Source organism: Pongo abelii, chromosome X, assembly GCF_028885655.2.
Source record: "Pongo abelii isolate AG06213 chromosome X, NHGRI_mPonAbe1-v2.0_pri, whole genome shotgun sequence".
In the NCBI taxonomy this organism is placed as follows: Eukaryota; Metazoa; Chordata; class Mammalia; order Primates; family Hominidae; genus Pongo; species Pongo abelii.
The window spans coordinates 75,454,726-75,472,192 of record NC_072008.2 but is presented as its reverse complement, the minus strand read 5'-3'; the positions used below and the strand labels follow the sequence as shown (position 1 = coordinate 75,472,192).

General features: G+C 38.9%; 1 protein-coding gene across 1 annotated transcript in view; it reads left to right on the top strand.

Annotated features, from left to right (window-relative positions):
- The window catches only part of TEX11 (testis expressed 11), a 377,626-nt gene that overhangs the window by 266,540 nt on the left and 93,619 nt on the right, over window positions 1-17,467 (top strand). Inside the window, exon 18 of the mRNA XM_024240693.3 lies at window positions 12,767-12,891. Coding sequence (XP_024096461.1) covers window positions 12,767-12,891 — 125 coding nt within the window. The remainder of the gene's footprint in view (window positions 1-12,766; window positions 12,892-17,467) is intronic.

Here is a 17,467-nt window from a genome sequence, read left to right as displayed (position 1 = left end):
GCAAAGACATGGAACCAACCCAAATGCCCATCAGTGATAGACTGGATAAAGAAAATGTGGTACATATACACCATGGAATACTATGCAGCCATAAAAAGGAATAAGATCATGTCTTTTGCAGGGACATGGATGAAGCTGGAAGCCATCAACCTCAGCAAACTAATGCAGGAACCAAAAACCAAACACCACATGTTCTCACTCATAAGTGGGAGATGAACAGTGAGAACACATGGACACAGGAAGGGGAACAACACACACTGGGGCCTGTTGGGGGCAGAGAGGGGAGGGAGAACATCAGGACGAATAGCTAATGCATGAGGCTTAAAACCTAGGTGATGGGTTGATAGGTGCATCAAACCAACATGACACACGTATGCCTATGTAATAAAACTGCACTTTCTGCACATGTGTCCTAGAACTTAAAGTTAAAACAATAAAAAAGAATAAAAATTTAGCTATTCTGATAGTGGATAGTAGTGTTTTACTGTGGCATTAGCATTTCCCTAATGTTTAATATTTTATATCCATGTATCTTTTTTGGTTTAGTGTTTGTACAAATCTTTTTCCCAGTTTAAGATAGGGTACTTTGTTTTATTATTACTGATTTTTGACAGTTCTTTATATATTCTGGATACAAGTTGTCTTTTTTAAAAACTTATTTTTTAATTGGAAAATAAAAATCATATATATATTGATCATGAACAACATGGTGGGTTTTATTTATTTATTTATTTTATTATTATACTTTAAGTTTTAGGGTACATGTGCACAACGTGCAGGTTTGTTACATATGTATACATGTGCCATGTTGGTGTGCTGCACCCATTAACTCGTCGTTTACATTAGGTATATCTCCTAATGCTATCCCTCCCCAGTCCCCCATCCCACAACAGGCCCTGGGATGTGATGTTCCCCTTCCTGTGTCCAAGTGTTCTCATTGTTCAATTCCCACCTATGAGTGAGAACATGCGGTGTTTGGTTTTTTGTCCTTACTATAGTTTGATGAGAATGATGGTTTCCAGCTTCATCCATGTCCCTACAAAGGACATGAACTCATCATTTTTTATGGCTTCATAATATTCCATGGTGTATATGTGCCACATTTTCTTAATCCAGTCTATCATTGTTGGACATTTGGGTTGGTTCCAAGTCTTTGCTATTGTGAATAGTGCCGCAATAAACATACGTGTGCATGTGTCTTTAAAGCAGCATGATTTATACTTCTTTGAGTATATACCCAGTAATGGGATGGCTGGGTCAAATGGTATTTCTAGTTCTAGATCCCTGAGGAATCGCCACACTGACTTCCACAAGGGTTGAACTAGTTTACAGTCCCACCAACAGTGTAAAAGTGTTCCTATTTCTCCACATCCTTTCCAGCATCAACATGGTGTTTTAAAGATGTATACATTGTGGAATGGCTAAATCAAGCTAATTAGCATATACATTACCTCACATCCTTTTTTTTTTTTTTTTTTGAAGCAAGGTCTTACTCTGTCACCCAAGTGGAAGTGCAGTGGAATGATCACGGCTCATTGCAGCCTTGACCTCCCAGGCTCAAGAGATCCTCCACCTCATCTTTTTTTTATTTTTTGTAGAGATGGAGTCTCACTATGTTGCCCAGGCTGGCCTCAAACTCCTGGGCTCAAGGAATCTTCCTGCTTCAGCCTCCCAAAGTGCTGGGATTACAGGCGTGAGCCATCACACCCAACCCTAACTCACATACTTAGCATTTTTTTGTGGTGAGAACACTTAAACTCTCAGTGATTTTTAAGAATAGAATACATTGTTATGATCTGTAGTCACCATGTTGTACAATAGATCTCTTGAACTTGTTCCTTCTACTCAGCTGAAATTCTGTATTCTTTCACCATCTCCCTAATCTCCCCGACTCCTTAGTCCCTGGTAACCACCATTCTATTTTGCTTCTATGAACATTCTATTCTGCTTCTATGAGGTCAACTTCTTTAGATTTCACATATGAGATCATGTGGTATTTATTTTTGTGTGCCTGGCTTAGTTCACTTAATATAATGTCTTCGAGGTTCATACCTTTTTTTCATAAATGACAGGATTTCCTCCTTTTATTGAGGCTGAATAGTATTCCATTGTCTATATATACACCACATTTTCTTTATCCACTTATCCACTGATAAACAGTTAAGTTGATTCCATACCGTGGCTATTGTGAATAATGCTGCAATGAATATGGGAGTGCAGATATCTCTTTGACATATTGATTTCACTTTTTTTTGATATTCTACTATGTAGTGGGACTGCTGGATCATATGGTAGTTCTACTTTAATTTTTTGAGGAACCTCCATACTGCTTTTCATGACGGCTATACTAATTTACATTCCCACCTACAATATGCAAGCGTTCCCTATTCTCCACATCCTTGCCAGCACTTGCTATCTTTTGTCTTTTTTTATAATAGCCATTCTAGCAGATGTGGGGTCATGTTATCATTGTGGTTTTAATTTGCATTTCTCTGATGAGTAGTGATGTTAGACATTTTTTCATATACTTGTGGACCACTTGCTCATCTCCTTTTGAGAAATGTCTTTTCAGGTCATTTGTCCATTTTAAAATCAGGTTATTTGTTTCCTTCCTATTGAATTGTTTGAATTTCTTATATATTTTGGATGTTAACCCCTTCTCAAATGCCTGGTTTGTAAATATATTCTCCCATTCCATACATTGTGTCTTCACTCTGTTGACGGTTTCTTTTGCTGTGTAGAAGCTTTTTAGTTTGATGTAATCCCATGTGTCTACTTTTGTGTTTACCAATGTCATGGAGCTTTTCCTCTATGTTTTCTTTTAGTAGTTCTACAGTTTCATGTCTTACGTTTAAATCTTTAATGTATTTTGAATAGCTTTCTTGTATATTGTGAGACAAGGGTCAAATTTTATTCTTCTGCATGTGGGTATCCAGTTTTACCAACACTATTTGTTGAAGAAACTGTCCTTTTCTCATTGTGTGTTCTTGACACCTTTATTGAAAACCAATTGACTGTAAATGTGTGGATTTATTTCTGGGCTCTCTATTTCCTTCCATTGGCCTATGTATCTGTTTTTCTGCCAATACCATGCTGTTTTGATTAGTATACCTTTGTAGGTTATTTTGACTTCAGGTAGTATGGTGCCTTCAGCTTTGTTATTTTTGCTCAAGATTGCTATAGCTAGTCAGGGTCTTTTTGCTCCCATGGAAACTTCAGTATTTTTTTTTTTAATTTCTGGGAAAAAATGTCATTGGAATTTTAATAGGGACTGCATTGAATCTGTAGATTGCCTTGGGTAGTATGGACATTTAACAATATTTTTCCAATCCGTGAACATGGGATATCTTTCCATTTCTTTGTGTTTTCTTCACTTTCTTTCATCAGTGTTTTATAGTTTTTAGTGTACATGTCTTTCACTTCAACATTAAATTTGCTCCCAAATATTTTTGTAGCTATTGTAAATGGAATCATGTTTTTGATATTTTTTTTCAGATAGTTTGTTGTTAGTATGTAGAAATGCTACTACTTTGTGTATGTTGATTTTGTATCTTGCTACTTAATTGAATTCACTTATTGGTTCTAAATTTTCTTTCATTGCATCTGTAAGGTTTTCTATATATAAGATCATGTTATTTACAAGCAGACAATTTAACTTCTTCCTTTCCAACTTAGATTTTTCTCATGCCTAATTACTCTGACTAGGACTTCCAGTAGTATGTTGAATAGAAGTAGTGAGAGTGGGCATCCATGTCTCCTTCCTTATTTTAGAGGAAACGCTCCCAACTATTCACCATTGAGTATGGTGTTATTTATCCATTGGTCATATATGGCCCTTATTGTGTGTTTTTTTTAAATCATGAAATGATGTTGAATTTTGTGAAATGATTTCCATTTTTTGGAAGAATTTGAGAAGGATTGGTATTAGTTCTTTAAACGTTTGGTAGGAGCAGTGACGCCATCAGATCCTGAGCTTTTCTTAGATGGAAGATTTTTTGTTATTCATTTAATCTCCTTATTCATTATTTGTTCACATTTTCTATTTCATTATGATTCAGTCTGGGTTTTATATGTCTAGGACTTTATCTGTGTTCTAGATTATCCAATTTCTTGGTGTATAATTGTTCATAGTAGTCTCATGATTTTTTATATTTCTGTGGTATCAGCTGTAATGTCTTCTCTTTCGTTTCTTGTTTTATTTATTTGAGCCTTATCTTTTTTTCTTAGTCTAAATAAAAGTTTGTCAATTTTGTTTATCTTTTTTTTTTTTTTTTTTGAGACAGTTGCTTTGTTTCCCAGGCTGGAATGCAGTGGCACCATCTCAGCTCACTGCAACCTCCACCTCCTGGGTTCAAGCAGTTCTTCTGCCTCAGCCTCCTGAGTAGCTGGGACTACAGGCACATGCCACCATGCCCAGATAATTTTTTGCATTTTTAGTAGAGATGGAGTTTCACTACATTGTCCAGGCTGGTCTCAAAATTCTGACCTCAAGTGATTCGCCCACCTCAGCCTCCCAAAGTGCTGGGATTACAGGTGTAAGCCACCGTACCTGGTGATTTTGTTTATCTTTTCAAAAAAACTAACTGTTAATTTCTAGTAAGACAAGTCTGGGTGGCAATGAACTCCCTCGGCTTTTGTTTGTCTGGTAAAGTCTTTATCTCTCCTTCATTTCTGAAGGATAGCTTTACTGGGTAAAGTATTAATTGGCAGGGTTTTTTCTCTTCGGCACTTTGAATATATCTTCCCACTCTTTCGTGGCCTATGTCTCTGCTGTGAAGAGCACTGCTAGCTTTATTGGAACTCCTTTATATGTGATATGCTGCTTTTCTATTGCTACTTTCAGGATCCTCTCTTTTATGTTGATTTTTGATAGTTTGATTATAATATGTCTTGGTGTTGTCTTGTTTGGATTGTATCTTATTGGAGACCGATGACCTTCCTGCACCTGTATATTTATCTTTCCCAAGGTTTGGAAAGTTTTCTGTTGCTATTGATTGAAATGTGTTTTCCAGACCTTCATATCTCTTTTCTCCTTCTTGAACTCCTATAATTCAGATATTTGCCCTTTTGTTGCTGTCCCATAAGTCCCTAAGCTTTTTTTTTAATGAGGAAGATCTTTTTTTAATGTTATTATTTTTTTATTTCCAGCTTGTAAGTTCAGGGGTACATGTGCAGGATGTGCAAGTTTGTTACATAGGTAAACATGTGCCATGGTGGTTTGGTGCATAAATCATCCCATCACCTAGGTGTTAAGTCCAGCATCCACTAGCTGTTCTTCCTGATGCTCTCCCTCCTCCCAGCCCCCACCCTCCAGCAGGCCCCAGTATGTGTTGCTAACCCCCATGTGTCCATGTGTTCACATCATTCAGCTTCCACTTATAAGTGAGAACATGCAGTATTTGGTTTTCTGTTCCTGCATTAGTCTGCTGAGGATAATGGCTTCCAGCTCCATCTATGTCCCTGCAGAGGACGTGGTCTTGTTCCTTTGTATGGCTGCATAGTATTCCATGGTGTATATGTACCACATTTTCTTTATTCAGTCTATCATTGATGGGCATAAGTTGATTATATGTCTTTGCTATTGTGAATAGTGCTACAATGAACATACGTGTGCATTATCTTTATAATAGAATGATTTATATTCCTTTGGGTATATACCCAGTAATAGGATTGCCAGGTCGTATGGTATTTCTGCCTGTAGGTCTTCGAGGAATCACCATACTGTCTTCCACAATGGCTGAACTACTAATTTACATTCCCACCAACAGTATAAAAGTGTAAAAGCATTCCTTTTTCTCCACACACAATCTTGCCAGCATGTTGTTTTTTGACTTTTTTTTCTTTTTTTTATTATTATTATACTTTAAGTTTTAGGGTACATGTGCACAATGTGCAGGTTAGTTACATATGTATACATGTGCCATGCTGGTGTGCTGCACCCATTAACTCGCCATTTAGCATTAGGTATATCTCCTAATGCTATCCCTCCCCCCTCCCCCCACCCCACAACTAATAGTCATTCTGACTGGCATGAGATGGTATCTCATTGTGGTTTTGATTTGCATTTCCCTAATGATCAGTGATGTTGAGCTATTTTTCATATGTTTGTTGGCCATGTGTATGTCTTCTTTTGAGAAGTGTCTGTTCATGTCCTTTGCCCACTTTTTAGTGGGTTTTCTTTTTTTTAATTTGCTTAAGTTCCTTGTAGATGCTGGATATTAGGCCTTTGTCAGATGGACAGATTGTAAAAATTTTCTCCCATTCTATAATTTATTTGTTCATTCTGATGATGGTTTCTTCTGCTGTGCAGCAGCTCTTTAGTCTGGGAAGGCACTTTATTGGCCTATCAAGGAACTATGGGTAGGTTGTTTTGCATGGTTCACATGTATGCTGACTCCTGGAGTCCTTTGGCAGCCTGGCCTTGTTCCTGGATTAGCAGCTGGGTGGGCCTGGATGCCTAGGTCCACGGGGTTGGATCGGGAGCCTATATCCACTGAGGTGGACTTTCTTGATTGGGTCTGAAGGATTGGGCTTGGAGCCTGTATCCAATGGGGCTGGCCTGAAGTTTAGGTCCCCATTGGCTGACCAAACACTAAAGTGGGCCTTGAGTCTGAATCTGCAAGAGCCAGCCAGGTGGGAATGGGCCTTGTGCCTGGGTCGCCTGGGGTAGGCCTGGAGCCTGAGTCTGTAGGGGTTGGCCTGGCACTGGGGTGGGCCTCAAGCGTGAGGACTAGGGCAGGCCTCAGTCTTAGATCAATGGATGCTGGCCTGGAACCTCGGTTTGTAGGGTTGGTTTTGGAGCCTCAGTCCATGGGGGCTAGCCTGGCACTTGGGTCTACTGGGGTGGTACTAGACCCTTGGCCTACTGCGGCAGGCCTGGACCCTTGGTCTACTGGAGCTTGGGGCCACTGAGACAGTCCTAGAGCCTGGAGCTGGCCTGGAGTAGGGGCAGATGTGGAGCCTTGGGCCACAAGGACTGCCCTGAAGCCTGGGATTGTGGGTGCTAAATTGCTATTTGGAGACACACTGGCTGGCCTAGAGTGTGGGGCTGTGGGGACCTGCCTGGGGCCTGGGTCTGTGGGGGCCAGCCTGGGGGATGGGTGTTTGTGTGCTAGCCTGGAGGCTAGGTCTGTGAGGTCTGACCTGGGTCCTGGAGCTGCAGGAGCTGTCCTGGAACCTGGCTGCATAGGGGAAGTGCTGAGGCTTTGATCCATGGGGGCCAGCCCATCCCTAGGGTCTATTTGAATTGGCTTGGACCCTTGGTCTGCTGGAGCAGACTTGGACCCTGGCTCCACTGGAGTGTGGAGTGACATAAGCAAGCGTGAAGGCTGTGTTCATGAGTGCCAGGCTCGTACCTATGGCCAGGGATACAGATCTGGTATTGGAGCAGGCCTGTAGCCTGGGGCTGTGTGGGCTGACCTAGCTCTGAGGTGGTCTGAAAACCTGGGGTATGCCTGGATCCTGGGGCTGCAGGGGCTGGCCTGGCACTGAGTAGGCCTGGATCCTATATCTACAAGGAGCAGCCTAGAGGCTGGGTCCATGGGTGCTGACCTGATGGCTAGGGCTGTGGGGCTGGCCTAGTCCTGAGGCAGACCTGAAGCCTGGGGCTACGGGGGATCCAGCTTCATACTGGCAGCAATCTGGTGCCTGGAACTACTGATGTCAGCCTCGTCCTAGGGATGGAGACTGTGTCTAAAGCCTGAGTCTGTTAGGACTGCTATGGCACTGGGTCAGGCCCAAAGCCTGGGGCTAATGGGTCTGGTCCAACACTGGGGCCAGTCTGGAGCCTGAATCCGCTGGGGTTGGCCTGGTGATGTGGCAGTCCTAGAGACCAAGTCCTTCGGGCAGGTCTGGAGCCTGGGTCTGCAGGATATGACCTGGAGTCTGGGGCCATGGGGGCCTGCCCAGTGATGAGTTTTACTGCCGCCAGCCCATTGTTGTGGTCTGAGGTAAATTCCAGTACTCACTTTCCTCTTCTTCCTCTAAGTGGAGGATATCTTTCTTCATGCTCTATGGCTTGGGGTTGGGGGAGGGGTGACATGGGTATTAAAAACCTGTTGTTCCTACACTCTTCAATGCATCTTTTCTATTTCTGTGCCACAGCCAGGTGCTGCAATCTCTCACCTAGTTTTCTTAGCTCTTGTGGAGGTATTTCCATGTGTGGATAGTTGTTCAAATTGATGTTCTTGTGGGGAATGAGCGCTGGAAAGTCCTATTCCACCATCTTGTTGATGTTCAGTGGACACAAGCTCTTTATCAGACATGTATTTTGCAAATTTTTTCTTTTTATAAACACCATCTTTCACGAACAGAAGTTTTAAATTTCGACATAGTCCTATTTATTTTTCTTCTTTTATGGATTGTGCTTTTGGCATTGTAGTTGAAAAATCTTTGCCTACTGCAAGGTGACAGAAAATGTCTCATGTTTTCTTCAAGAAATTTTACAGTTTTAGGTTTACATTTATGTCTATGAACCATTTTTAGTTAATTTTTGTATTTGGTTCAAGGTATGGATTGAAATTTTTTTTTGTTTGCACATGGCTATCCAATTGTTCCAGCATCATTTGTTTAACAAACTATTCTTTCTCCATTGAATTGCCTTTGTGCCTTTATCAGAAATTAGTTGTCATATACGTGTGGATCTCTTTCTGGACTCTATTCCATTCCATTCTTCTATTCATCCATCCTTACACTATTCCCATACTGTCTTTATCAGTGTAGCTATGTAATAAATTTGAAGTCAACTTTAACAAATCCATCCTTACACTATTCCCATACTGTCTTTATTAGTGTAGCTATGTAATAAATTTGAACTCCAACTTTGTTCTCTTTCTAATTGTTTTGGCTGTTCCAAGGCCTTTGTATATCCATATGAATTTTAGAATCATTATTTTAAGTTTTGCATAAATGAATTTTGATTGGGATTACATTGAATCTATAGATCAGCTTGGGGATAACTGACATCTTAACAACATTGCTGAGTCTTCCAAACCATGAACAACTTACATACCTCCATTTATTTAGGTCTTTAATTTCTCTCAGCAATGTTTTCTACTTTTCATTGTACCTGTCTTGTGCATCTTTTGTCAGATTTATCCCTAAGTATACTATATTTTATGCTATTTTAAATGGCATTTTAAAAAAATTTGGTTTCCGATTGCTTATTGTTGATATGTAGAAATACAAATGATTTCTTGTATATTGATCTTATATCCCACAACTTTGGTAAACTCACTTATTAGTTGCAGTACAGTACCTTCCCTGTAGGTTCCATCAGATTTTATTTTATTTTTGTTTTGTTTTGTTTGTTTGTTTTTGAGACTTGCTCTGTTTCGAGACCTGTTCTGTCACCCAGGCTGGAGTGCGGTGGCATGATCTCGGCTCACTGCAACCTCCACCTCCTGGGTTCAAGCAATTCTCGTGCCTCAGCCTCCCAAGAAACTGGGATTACAGGCATGCACCACCACGCCTGGCTAATTTTTGTATTTTTAGTAGAAATGGGGTTTCACCACATTTGCCAGGCTGGTCTCGAACTCCTGGCCTCAAGGAATCCTCCCACCTTGGCCTCCCAAAGTGCTGGGATTACAGGCATGAGCTGCTGCACCAGCCCCATCAGATTTTCTAAATAGACAATCATGTTGCCTGTGGGTAAAGATAATTTCACTTCTTTTTCAATCTGGGTGCAATTTATTTTTTTCTTGCTTTGTTGCTCTTGTTAGATTCTCCAGTAAAATTTGAGTAAAACTGATGAGAGTGGACATCCTTATCTTTTTCCTGATTTTAGGGGGAAAGCATTCAGTCTTCCACCAGTAAGTATGTTAGCTGTAGGTTTTTCACAGATACCCTTTATCAGGTTGAGGGAGTTCCATTTGGTGGTGGGAGGGGTAAGGAATGGATGTTGAATTTGGTTGTATGGTTTTCTGCATCTGTTGAAATGATCAATTTTCAAAAATTTGTTAATATAGTCAGTTACATTAATTGATTTTCAAATGTTAAACCAATGCTGTATTTCTGGAACAAGCCCCACTTGATCATGATGTATACTCCTTTTTATATAATTTGATTTGCTAACAGTTTGTTTAGAATATGTGTATCTATGTTCATGAATGAAATTGGTCTGTAGTTTTATATTCCTGTAATGTTTTTGGTTTTGCTATCAGAGTAATACTGACTTCATAGGGTGAATTGGGAAGTATATTCTCCTTTTCAGTTTTCTGGAAGAGTTTGTGTTGAATTGATATTATTTCTTCCTCAAATGTTTTTGGTAGATTTCACCAGTGAAGCCATCTGGGACTGGAGTTTTCTTTATGGAAAGGTTTTTAATTATAAATTAAATGTCTTTAATAGATACAGGGCTATTCAAATTATCTATTATTTATTGATTTAGCTTTGGTAGTTTGTGTCTTTCAAAAATTTTTTTCATCTAAGTTGTTGAAATTATGGGCCTAAAGTTGTTCATAATATCCCCCACATTATCCTTTTAACATCTGTAACTTACAGTGGTGTCACCTTTCTTATTTCTGATTTTTGTAATTTATGTCTTCTCTATTTTTCTTCTTGGTCAGTGTAACTAAACGACCAATCAGTGTAGAAGGTCAATTTTATTGATCTTCTCAAAGAACCCAGCTTTTGGTTTTACTAATTTTTCTCTATCAGTTTTGTTTTTGTTTTTGATAGAGTCTCAAAAAAACGAACACAGCTTACTACAGCCTTGGCCTCCCAGGCTCAGTTTATCCTCCTGCCTCATCCTCCCGAGTAGCTGGGAGCACAGGTGCATGCCACTACACCTAGCTCATTTTAAAAATTTTTTGTAGAGATAGGGTCTCACCGTGTTGCCCAGGCTGGTCTCAAACTCCTGGGCTCAAACGATCCTCCTACCTTGGCCTCTATTGTTTTTATCTGATTTCTATTTAATTTGTTTACATTCTGGTCTTTATCATATCCATTCTTCTGCTTTCTTTGAGTTCCATTTGCTCTTCTTTTTCCTGTTTCCAAAGGTGAACGCTGAGGTCATTGATTTAAGACTTTTATTCTGGTCTATCTGGACAGTTAATGCTACAAATTATCATCTAATTACTGTTTAGTGACGATACACAAATTTTGATATGTCATGTTTTCATTTTAATTCAGTTCCAAATACTTTCCAATTTAACTTTTGATTCCTTTTTAAACTTGTGGATTATTTAGATGTGTTACTTATTTTCCAAATATTTGCAGATTTTCCAGAGAACATTCTTTTGTTGATTTTTAATTTCATTTCATTGTAGTCAAAGATCATACTTTGTATGACTTTGATCCTTTTAAATATATTGAGACTTGTTCTAGGGCCTAGAATATTGTTTTTCTTGGTAAATATTTCATGTGCACTTGAGAGGAATGTACATCTTGCTGATGTTGGGTTGAGTGTGTTATAAATGTTAGTCACATCAAGTTGATTTAGTGTTAAGTGTACTGAATCCTTGCTGATTTTCTATTCTATCAGCTATTGAGAGAGGATATTGAAATCTTTAACTATAATTGTGGATTTGTTCATTTCTTCTTGCAGTTCTACCAGCTTTTGCTTCTTATATTTTGAAATTTTATTGGGTGCATAAGCATTCAGAGTTATGTCCTCATGATAAACTGATTCCTTTATTGTCTTGAAATAACCTTTTATTGCCAATAATATTCTTTGCTCTGAAATTCACTTTATCTGATATTAATATAGCCACTCCAGCTTTCTTTTGATTACCTTCATTTTAGTGTATATTATCCCATCCTCTTCTTTCAATCAATTTTGCTTTTATATTTAAAGTGTATTTCTTGTAGGTGGCATATATTTAAAAGATGTGTTTTGTTTTGTTTTCAGTCTTACTATCTCTGCCTTTTAATTGGTCATTTGGTCATTTATATTTAACATAGATATTGATACACATAGATTTAAATTTAGCATCTTATTAATTATCTTCTGTTTGTCCCATTTGTTCTTTTTCCTTTTTTCTGCTGTATTTTGGATTAATTGAATTTTTATGATTACATTTATCTCCCTTTTTGCTTATTAGTTTGAACAAATATTTATTTGTTGCTTAAAGTCTATAGTACACATATTTAACTTGTCATATTCCACCTTTAAGAATATAATGGAATATAACACACAGCTACTCAATTTTTTATTTTATTCTGTATTATATTTCAAATTATGGATGTACCAAAGTGTGTTTTGCCCATTCATTATGATGGAATTTAGGCTTATTTCATATTTTACTCTTTGCAAGCTCCGCCTCCCGGGTTCATGCCATTCTCCTTCCTCAGCCTCCCGAGTAGCTGGGACTACAGACGCCGGCAAGTGCACCTGGCTAATTTGTTGTATTTTTAGTAGAGACAGGGTTTCACTGTGTTAGCCAGGATAGTCTCGATCTCCTGACCTCGCGATCCACCCTCCTCGGCCTCCCAAAGTGCTGGGATTACAGGCGTGAGCCACCGTGCCTGGCCCATATTTTACTCTTATAAACAATGCTGGATGAACATCCTTATGCGTATTTGTTTACTTTTGCAAATATATCCGTAAGATAAATTCACGGAAGTGCATGTGCAGTTGCTCAGTTGGGCATTTTTCTGGTGTTCAAATCCTCCTTGAAAGCTTAGCAACTCACATTACTTTATGAATACTAATATTTTTAAAATGTTCTTAAAATAAGTTCCAAATTCGTTGTGGCATAATTAACCATAGATATGTAATTTCTTTGATTAGAGTATATCATTTTTGAATTTTTTTCTTGTTTTTCAGCTTTGCAGGCAATAATTACTTTAGAGAATATATTAACAGATGAAGAGTCAGAAGATAATGATCTAGTTGCAGAGAGAGGTTCACCTACCATGCTTCTAAGTTTAGCTGCCCAGTTTGCTCTAGAGGTAATTCATATGTATTCATCTACTAGATTTTTATCCCTTTTCCTTTTTGAAAAACAATTAATAGAATCATTATCAGTTAGACACAGAAGAGACCTTTACTGTTTGTTTTGCCTCATATTTTCATGCCAAACTTGGTTGCAGAACTGCTTTATTTCTTCTCATTTCACTATAATGCAGACTAAAGTAAATGAAACAGTGAGGTAACAGAGTTGTGCTCAAAACAACATAAAAATAAACATAGCAAAACATTAATTTTTAAAAGAAACTCCAAATTCAAAATGCCATGCCATGTCCATAAATAGCTATCTATATAGAAACTTATCTTTCTCATCAATTTGAACAAAATGGTTTAAATTTCTGGAGATCCTTTGAGTTCATAACCACAAAATAGTGTTAGTTTAGAAGTAATAAATAATTGTACCCCTGTTTGTTACTTACAGAATTCTGGTTCTATTAATATACTGAATTAGGAAAAGCATAGTAGCATCTGTGGAGCTCTTAGACTAGGTTTGAATACTGGCTCTGCCATTTAATATGTGCTTAACTTCTTCAAATCTTAATTTCATCCTTTGCAAAATAAAGATAATACCTACCTCCAGGATTGTTACGAAAATTGATTAAGATGGCTGAAAATGTGCTTTATAAACTATTAAGTTTATCTTCTTTTTAAAACTACTTTAAATAGGAAAACCATCTTCCTGATCAGAACTACAGTTCCATATTTCTTCCAGTAGCTCTCTTTGGCTTTCTACATCAAATGTACATTTATAAACCTTCCTTTAAAAAGATAATTGCCTTTGGGTTTCCTCTCTTTCATCTTCTTCCCCATTCTGCACAAATGCATTCCATATTTGCATCTGCCAAATACTTTTCTTCCTTCAGGAGTTCTATTACCCTACTCACTGACATCAAAATACATATCATTCAAACTGTATTTAGCAACTACTTTGGGCAAGATATTGGGCTAGATGCTAGAAATATGTTCCTCCAGGACCTCACAAGTCAATTTGAACAGACAAGCCATGCATTAGGAAAGTAAGTCCACAGAATATAGAATTCTATGTAAGTATATAGAATAAAGACCAAATAGCTAATGTATATGTTAAAAATTACCAAAATTCAGAGTAGGAAGAGAGCACTGAGAACCAGAATTGATTTGGGAAGTCGCTACAGTGGAAGGAAACCTTAAGTTGGGCTTTGGAAAGGGTAGCATTTACATAAGTAAGAATGTTTTTTAAAGGAAGAGATGGTATAAACAAGACGCGGAGAAAGGAATGTGATTGGCTTGAGAGACACAGTGTTTGGTTAAAGTGATGGAGGGCTTATGTTTCCACCATTCCAGATGTTTTGCCTGATGTAATAGTGGCTTTTTTGTTGTTGTTTTTGACAAAGTCTCGCTCTGTCACCCAGGCTGGAGTGCAGTGGCGTAATCTCAGCTCACTGTAACCTCTGCCTCTCAGGTTCGAGTGATTCTTGTGCCTCAGCCTCCCAAGTAGCTGGGATTACAGGTGTGCGCCAGCCACACCTGACTAATTTTTGTATTTTTAGTAGAGGTGGGGTTTCACCATGTTGGCCAAGCTGGTCTGGAGCTCTTGGCCTTAAGTGATCTGTCTACCTCACCCTCCCAAAGTGCTGGGATTACAGGCGTGAGCCACTGCACAGGCCATGACTTTTATTATTATGTTGATGCTATGGGGGAGGAGTATGAGATAAAGTAGAAGAAATAGCTGTGACAAGATTATATATACATTTTATTCTCTAAACAATAAGAAAATATTGATGGTAATTTATGTAAAAGTAGTGTTTTAGGAAAATAATTTGGGTTGTGCATGGGGAAATGAATGGGGAGAAATTATATGTAGGACAGAATGGGAGACTGTGATAATAATCCAGTTTTAAAATAATGAGAGTCTAGACAAGGGTAGTGAGAGTGGGGTATTAAGCGGGCAAAACATTGCTTTCTCTTCTTTTAAAATAAGCTACCTTATCTTTAAATCCCTTTACAAAATTCATTCCCCCACCTCTCAAGAGAAAATGTGGATATTATAGGTTCTGAAAACTTAAGCAGTCAGGAAGAGAACTTCCACAGATTCCTACTACCACCTCTACTCACACACCAGGAATCACACCACATAGTCTGCCTTCTCAACTGCCACCATAGATTAGCTATCACGTTCCTTCCTAAAGCCAGTCTCTAAACTTACACACTTGTTTCTATCACCTCTTGCCTTTTTCTCACTCACTTTGTCAACTTTTTATTCTCTTACTGGTTTATTCCCATCAGCATATAAACATGCTCATTTATCCCATATCAAACAAACAAAAAGTAAGAAAACCTCTTGACCTTCCTTCTCTCACTAACTACTCCCCAATTTCTCTTCTTCCCTTTGTAGTTAAACTCCTCTAAAGATTTGTCTATATTTACTGTCTCCAATTCTCTCTTGAGCTTACTCCAATCAGGCTTTTGCCCCACCACTCTAACAAAACTGCTTTTGTCAAGGTCACCAATGACCTCTTTATCATAAATTGCAGTGGTTAATTCTCAGTCCTCATTGTATTTGACCTATCAGCAACATTCAATGCAGTTGATCACTCTTTCCTCCTTGAAACACAGTTGGCTTCCAGGACACCACATTATTCTTATTTTTATCCTACCTCATGAGTCACTCTTTCTTTCTCCTTTGCTAGTTCCTCTTTTCTCCTCAACCATTCTCAGTCTCAAATTATGAGCTCAGGAGAGGAGGTATTAGGGAGTTGAGAAGAAGGTATAAGATATTAACTATTCATCCAGAAAAGTAAGAAAGTGAATGACTACGGAAGTGTGATATGCTTGCCAGTAGCACTAAGGCCATTTGATGAAGTTTTAAAATAAAACAAGTAGTTGTATGTATTTTTTTCTGGCCACATTCAGGTGAATGGATGTAAGCACCAAAATCAGTAGAAAGTTGGACTTAATCAGAGTTGAGGTTTTGCCAGATGAATACAATAAAGCAAAAGAAGGGCAGGAAAATCAAGGAACAAGGGAGTGGTTATAATTAGTCTCCATGAAATTTAAACTGGGTGTGCGGTAGAACATCAACGGGATGAGGGACAGTGAAAAACTGGTAGCATCAGTGGGTTGGGGGTCTTACTGCAGTTGAAGGATTGATGGAGTCAGGGTAATAGAGGTATCAAGTTGGAAAGGTAAGAGGCGGTAGACAGAAAGTAGAATATGTGAAAGTAAGAGCTGGGGTGGAGAACTAGGGGGAGGGAGGGAGACACCTAGGGCACAAAACTTAAGGAGGAACTTATTCTCTGGGTGGTACAAGTAAAGGCTTGGTACTTGTACAACACTGAGAGCCTCCTTAAATTTTTCACCCTAGGTGCTTCACTCACCTCACCTGTCCCACCCTACTCCTAGCCCTGACTGAGAGTATGAAATGATTGCAATTGTTAGTAATGACAGAGTCTAGTGAATGACTGTGGGAGTGAATGGCTAAGGTAATTGTTAGAGTAAAATTTCAGGAACCAGGAAACTAGAATATTGGGAGGATCCTCTACCTATATATTGAAAATGCCGAAAATATGCCGCGTGCAGTGGCTCACACCTGTAATCCCAGCACTTTGGGAGGCCGAGGCGGGTGGATCACCTGAGGTCAGGAGTTCGAGACCAGCCTGGCCAACATGGTGAAACCCCGTCACTAAAAAAACTACAAAAATTAGCCAGGCATAGTGGCAGGCGCCTGTAATCCCAGCTACTCAGGAGGCTGAGGCAGGAGAATCACTTGAACCCAGGAAGCAGAGGTTGCTTCAGCCTGGGTGACAAGAGCAAGAATCCATCTTAAAAAAAAAGAAAAAGAAAAAGAAAATGCCAAAAATTAAGACAGGAGGAGCTTTTGGAAAATATAACTGAGCAATAAGTAAGTCACCAAAAAATGAGAAGAAATGACCTGGGAGCTAGTAGGCCACAGCAACAATGAAGAGTAGTGGGTGATATAGTCTGGTTATAGGAAATTCAAAGTTGAGGATTTTAGGGAATAGAATGGGAGAATAATTTAAAAATGGCAATGAAGAGCAAGAAAGACACCTACTCCATCTCCAGGCCTATGGGTAAGCTAGTGAGAGCAAAAGCAGCCACCACTTAAGAGGGCTTCAGTGGAAGCAGCATCCTTGGCAGAAACCTAGATTTCCATTAGAGCAAGAGTGTGGAGGAAACTTTTAGGGAAGAGGTTGCTGGTAGAGGAGATTTTGCTGAGGGTGGACTGAATTTCAGAGAGCATAGTGGAAGGGTTGGAGGAGTCGGGGAGAGATAGAAAAAGAGGACAGAAGAGGGGATATATGGAGACTTCTGGGAATAGAGTGCTGGAAATGAGGGTGACCTGACAATCCGGGGTTCTTTTGTTTACTGCTAATAAGTAGGGGATAAAGAGCACAATAAGATTAGTCCTAGTGGACTAAGGGTAGTATTGGCAAGGCTTTGAGTGTTTGTGAATAGGGAGGATTCGGTTTCTGGGGCTAATGCAAATGTGTTCTGTTTTTGTCAGCAAGTTGTATCTTCATTCTACCATCTTGCAGTAGCGTTTTTGAGAATACAAAA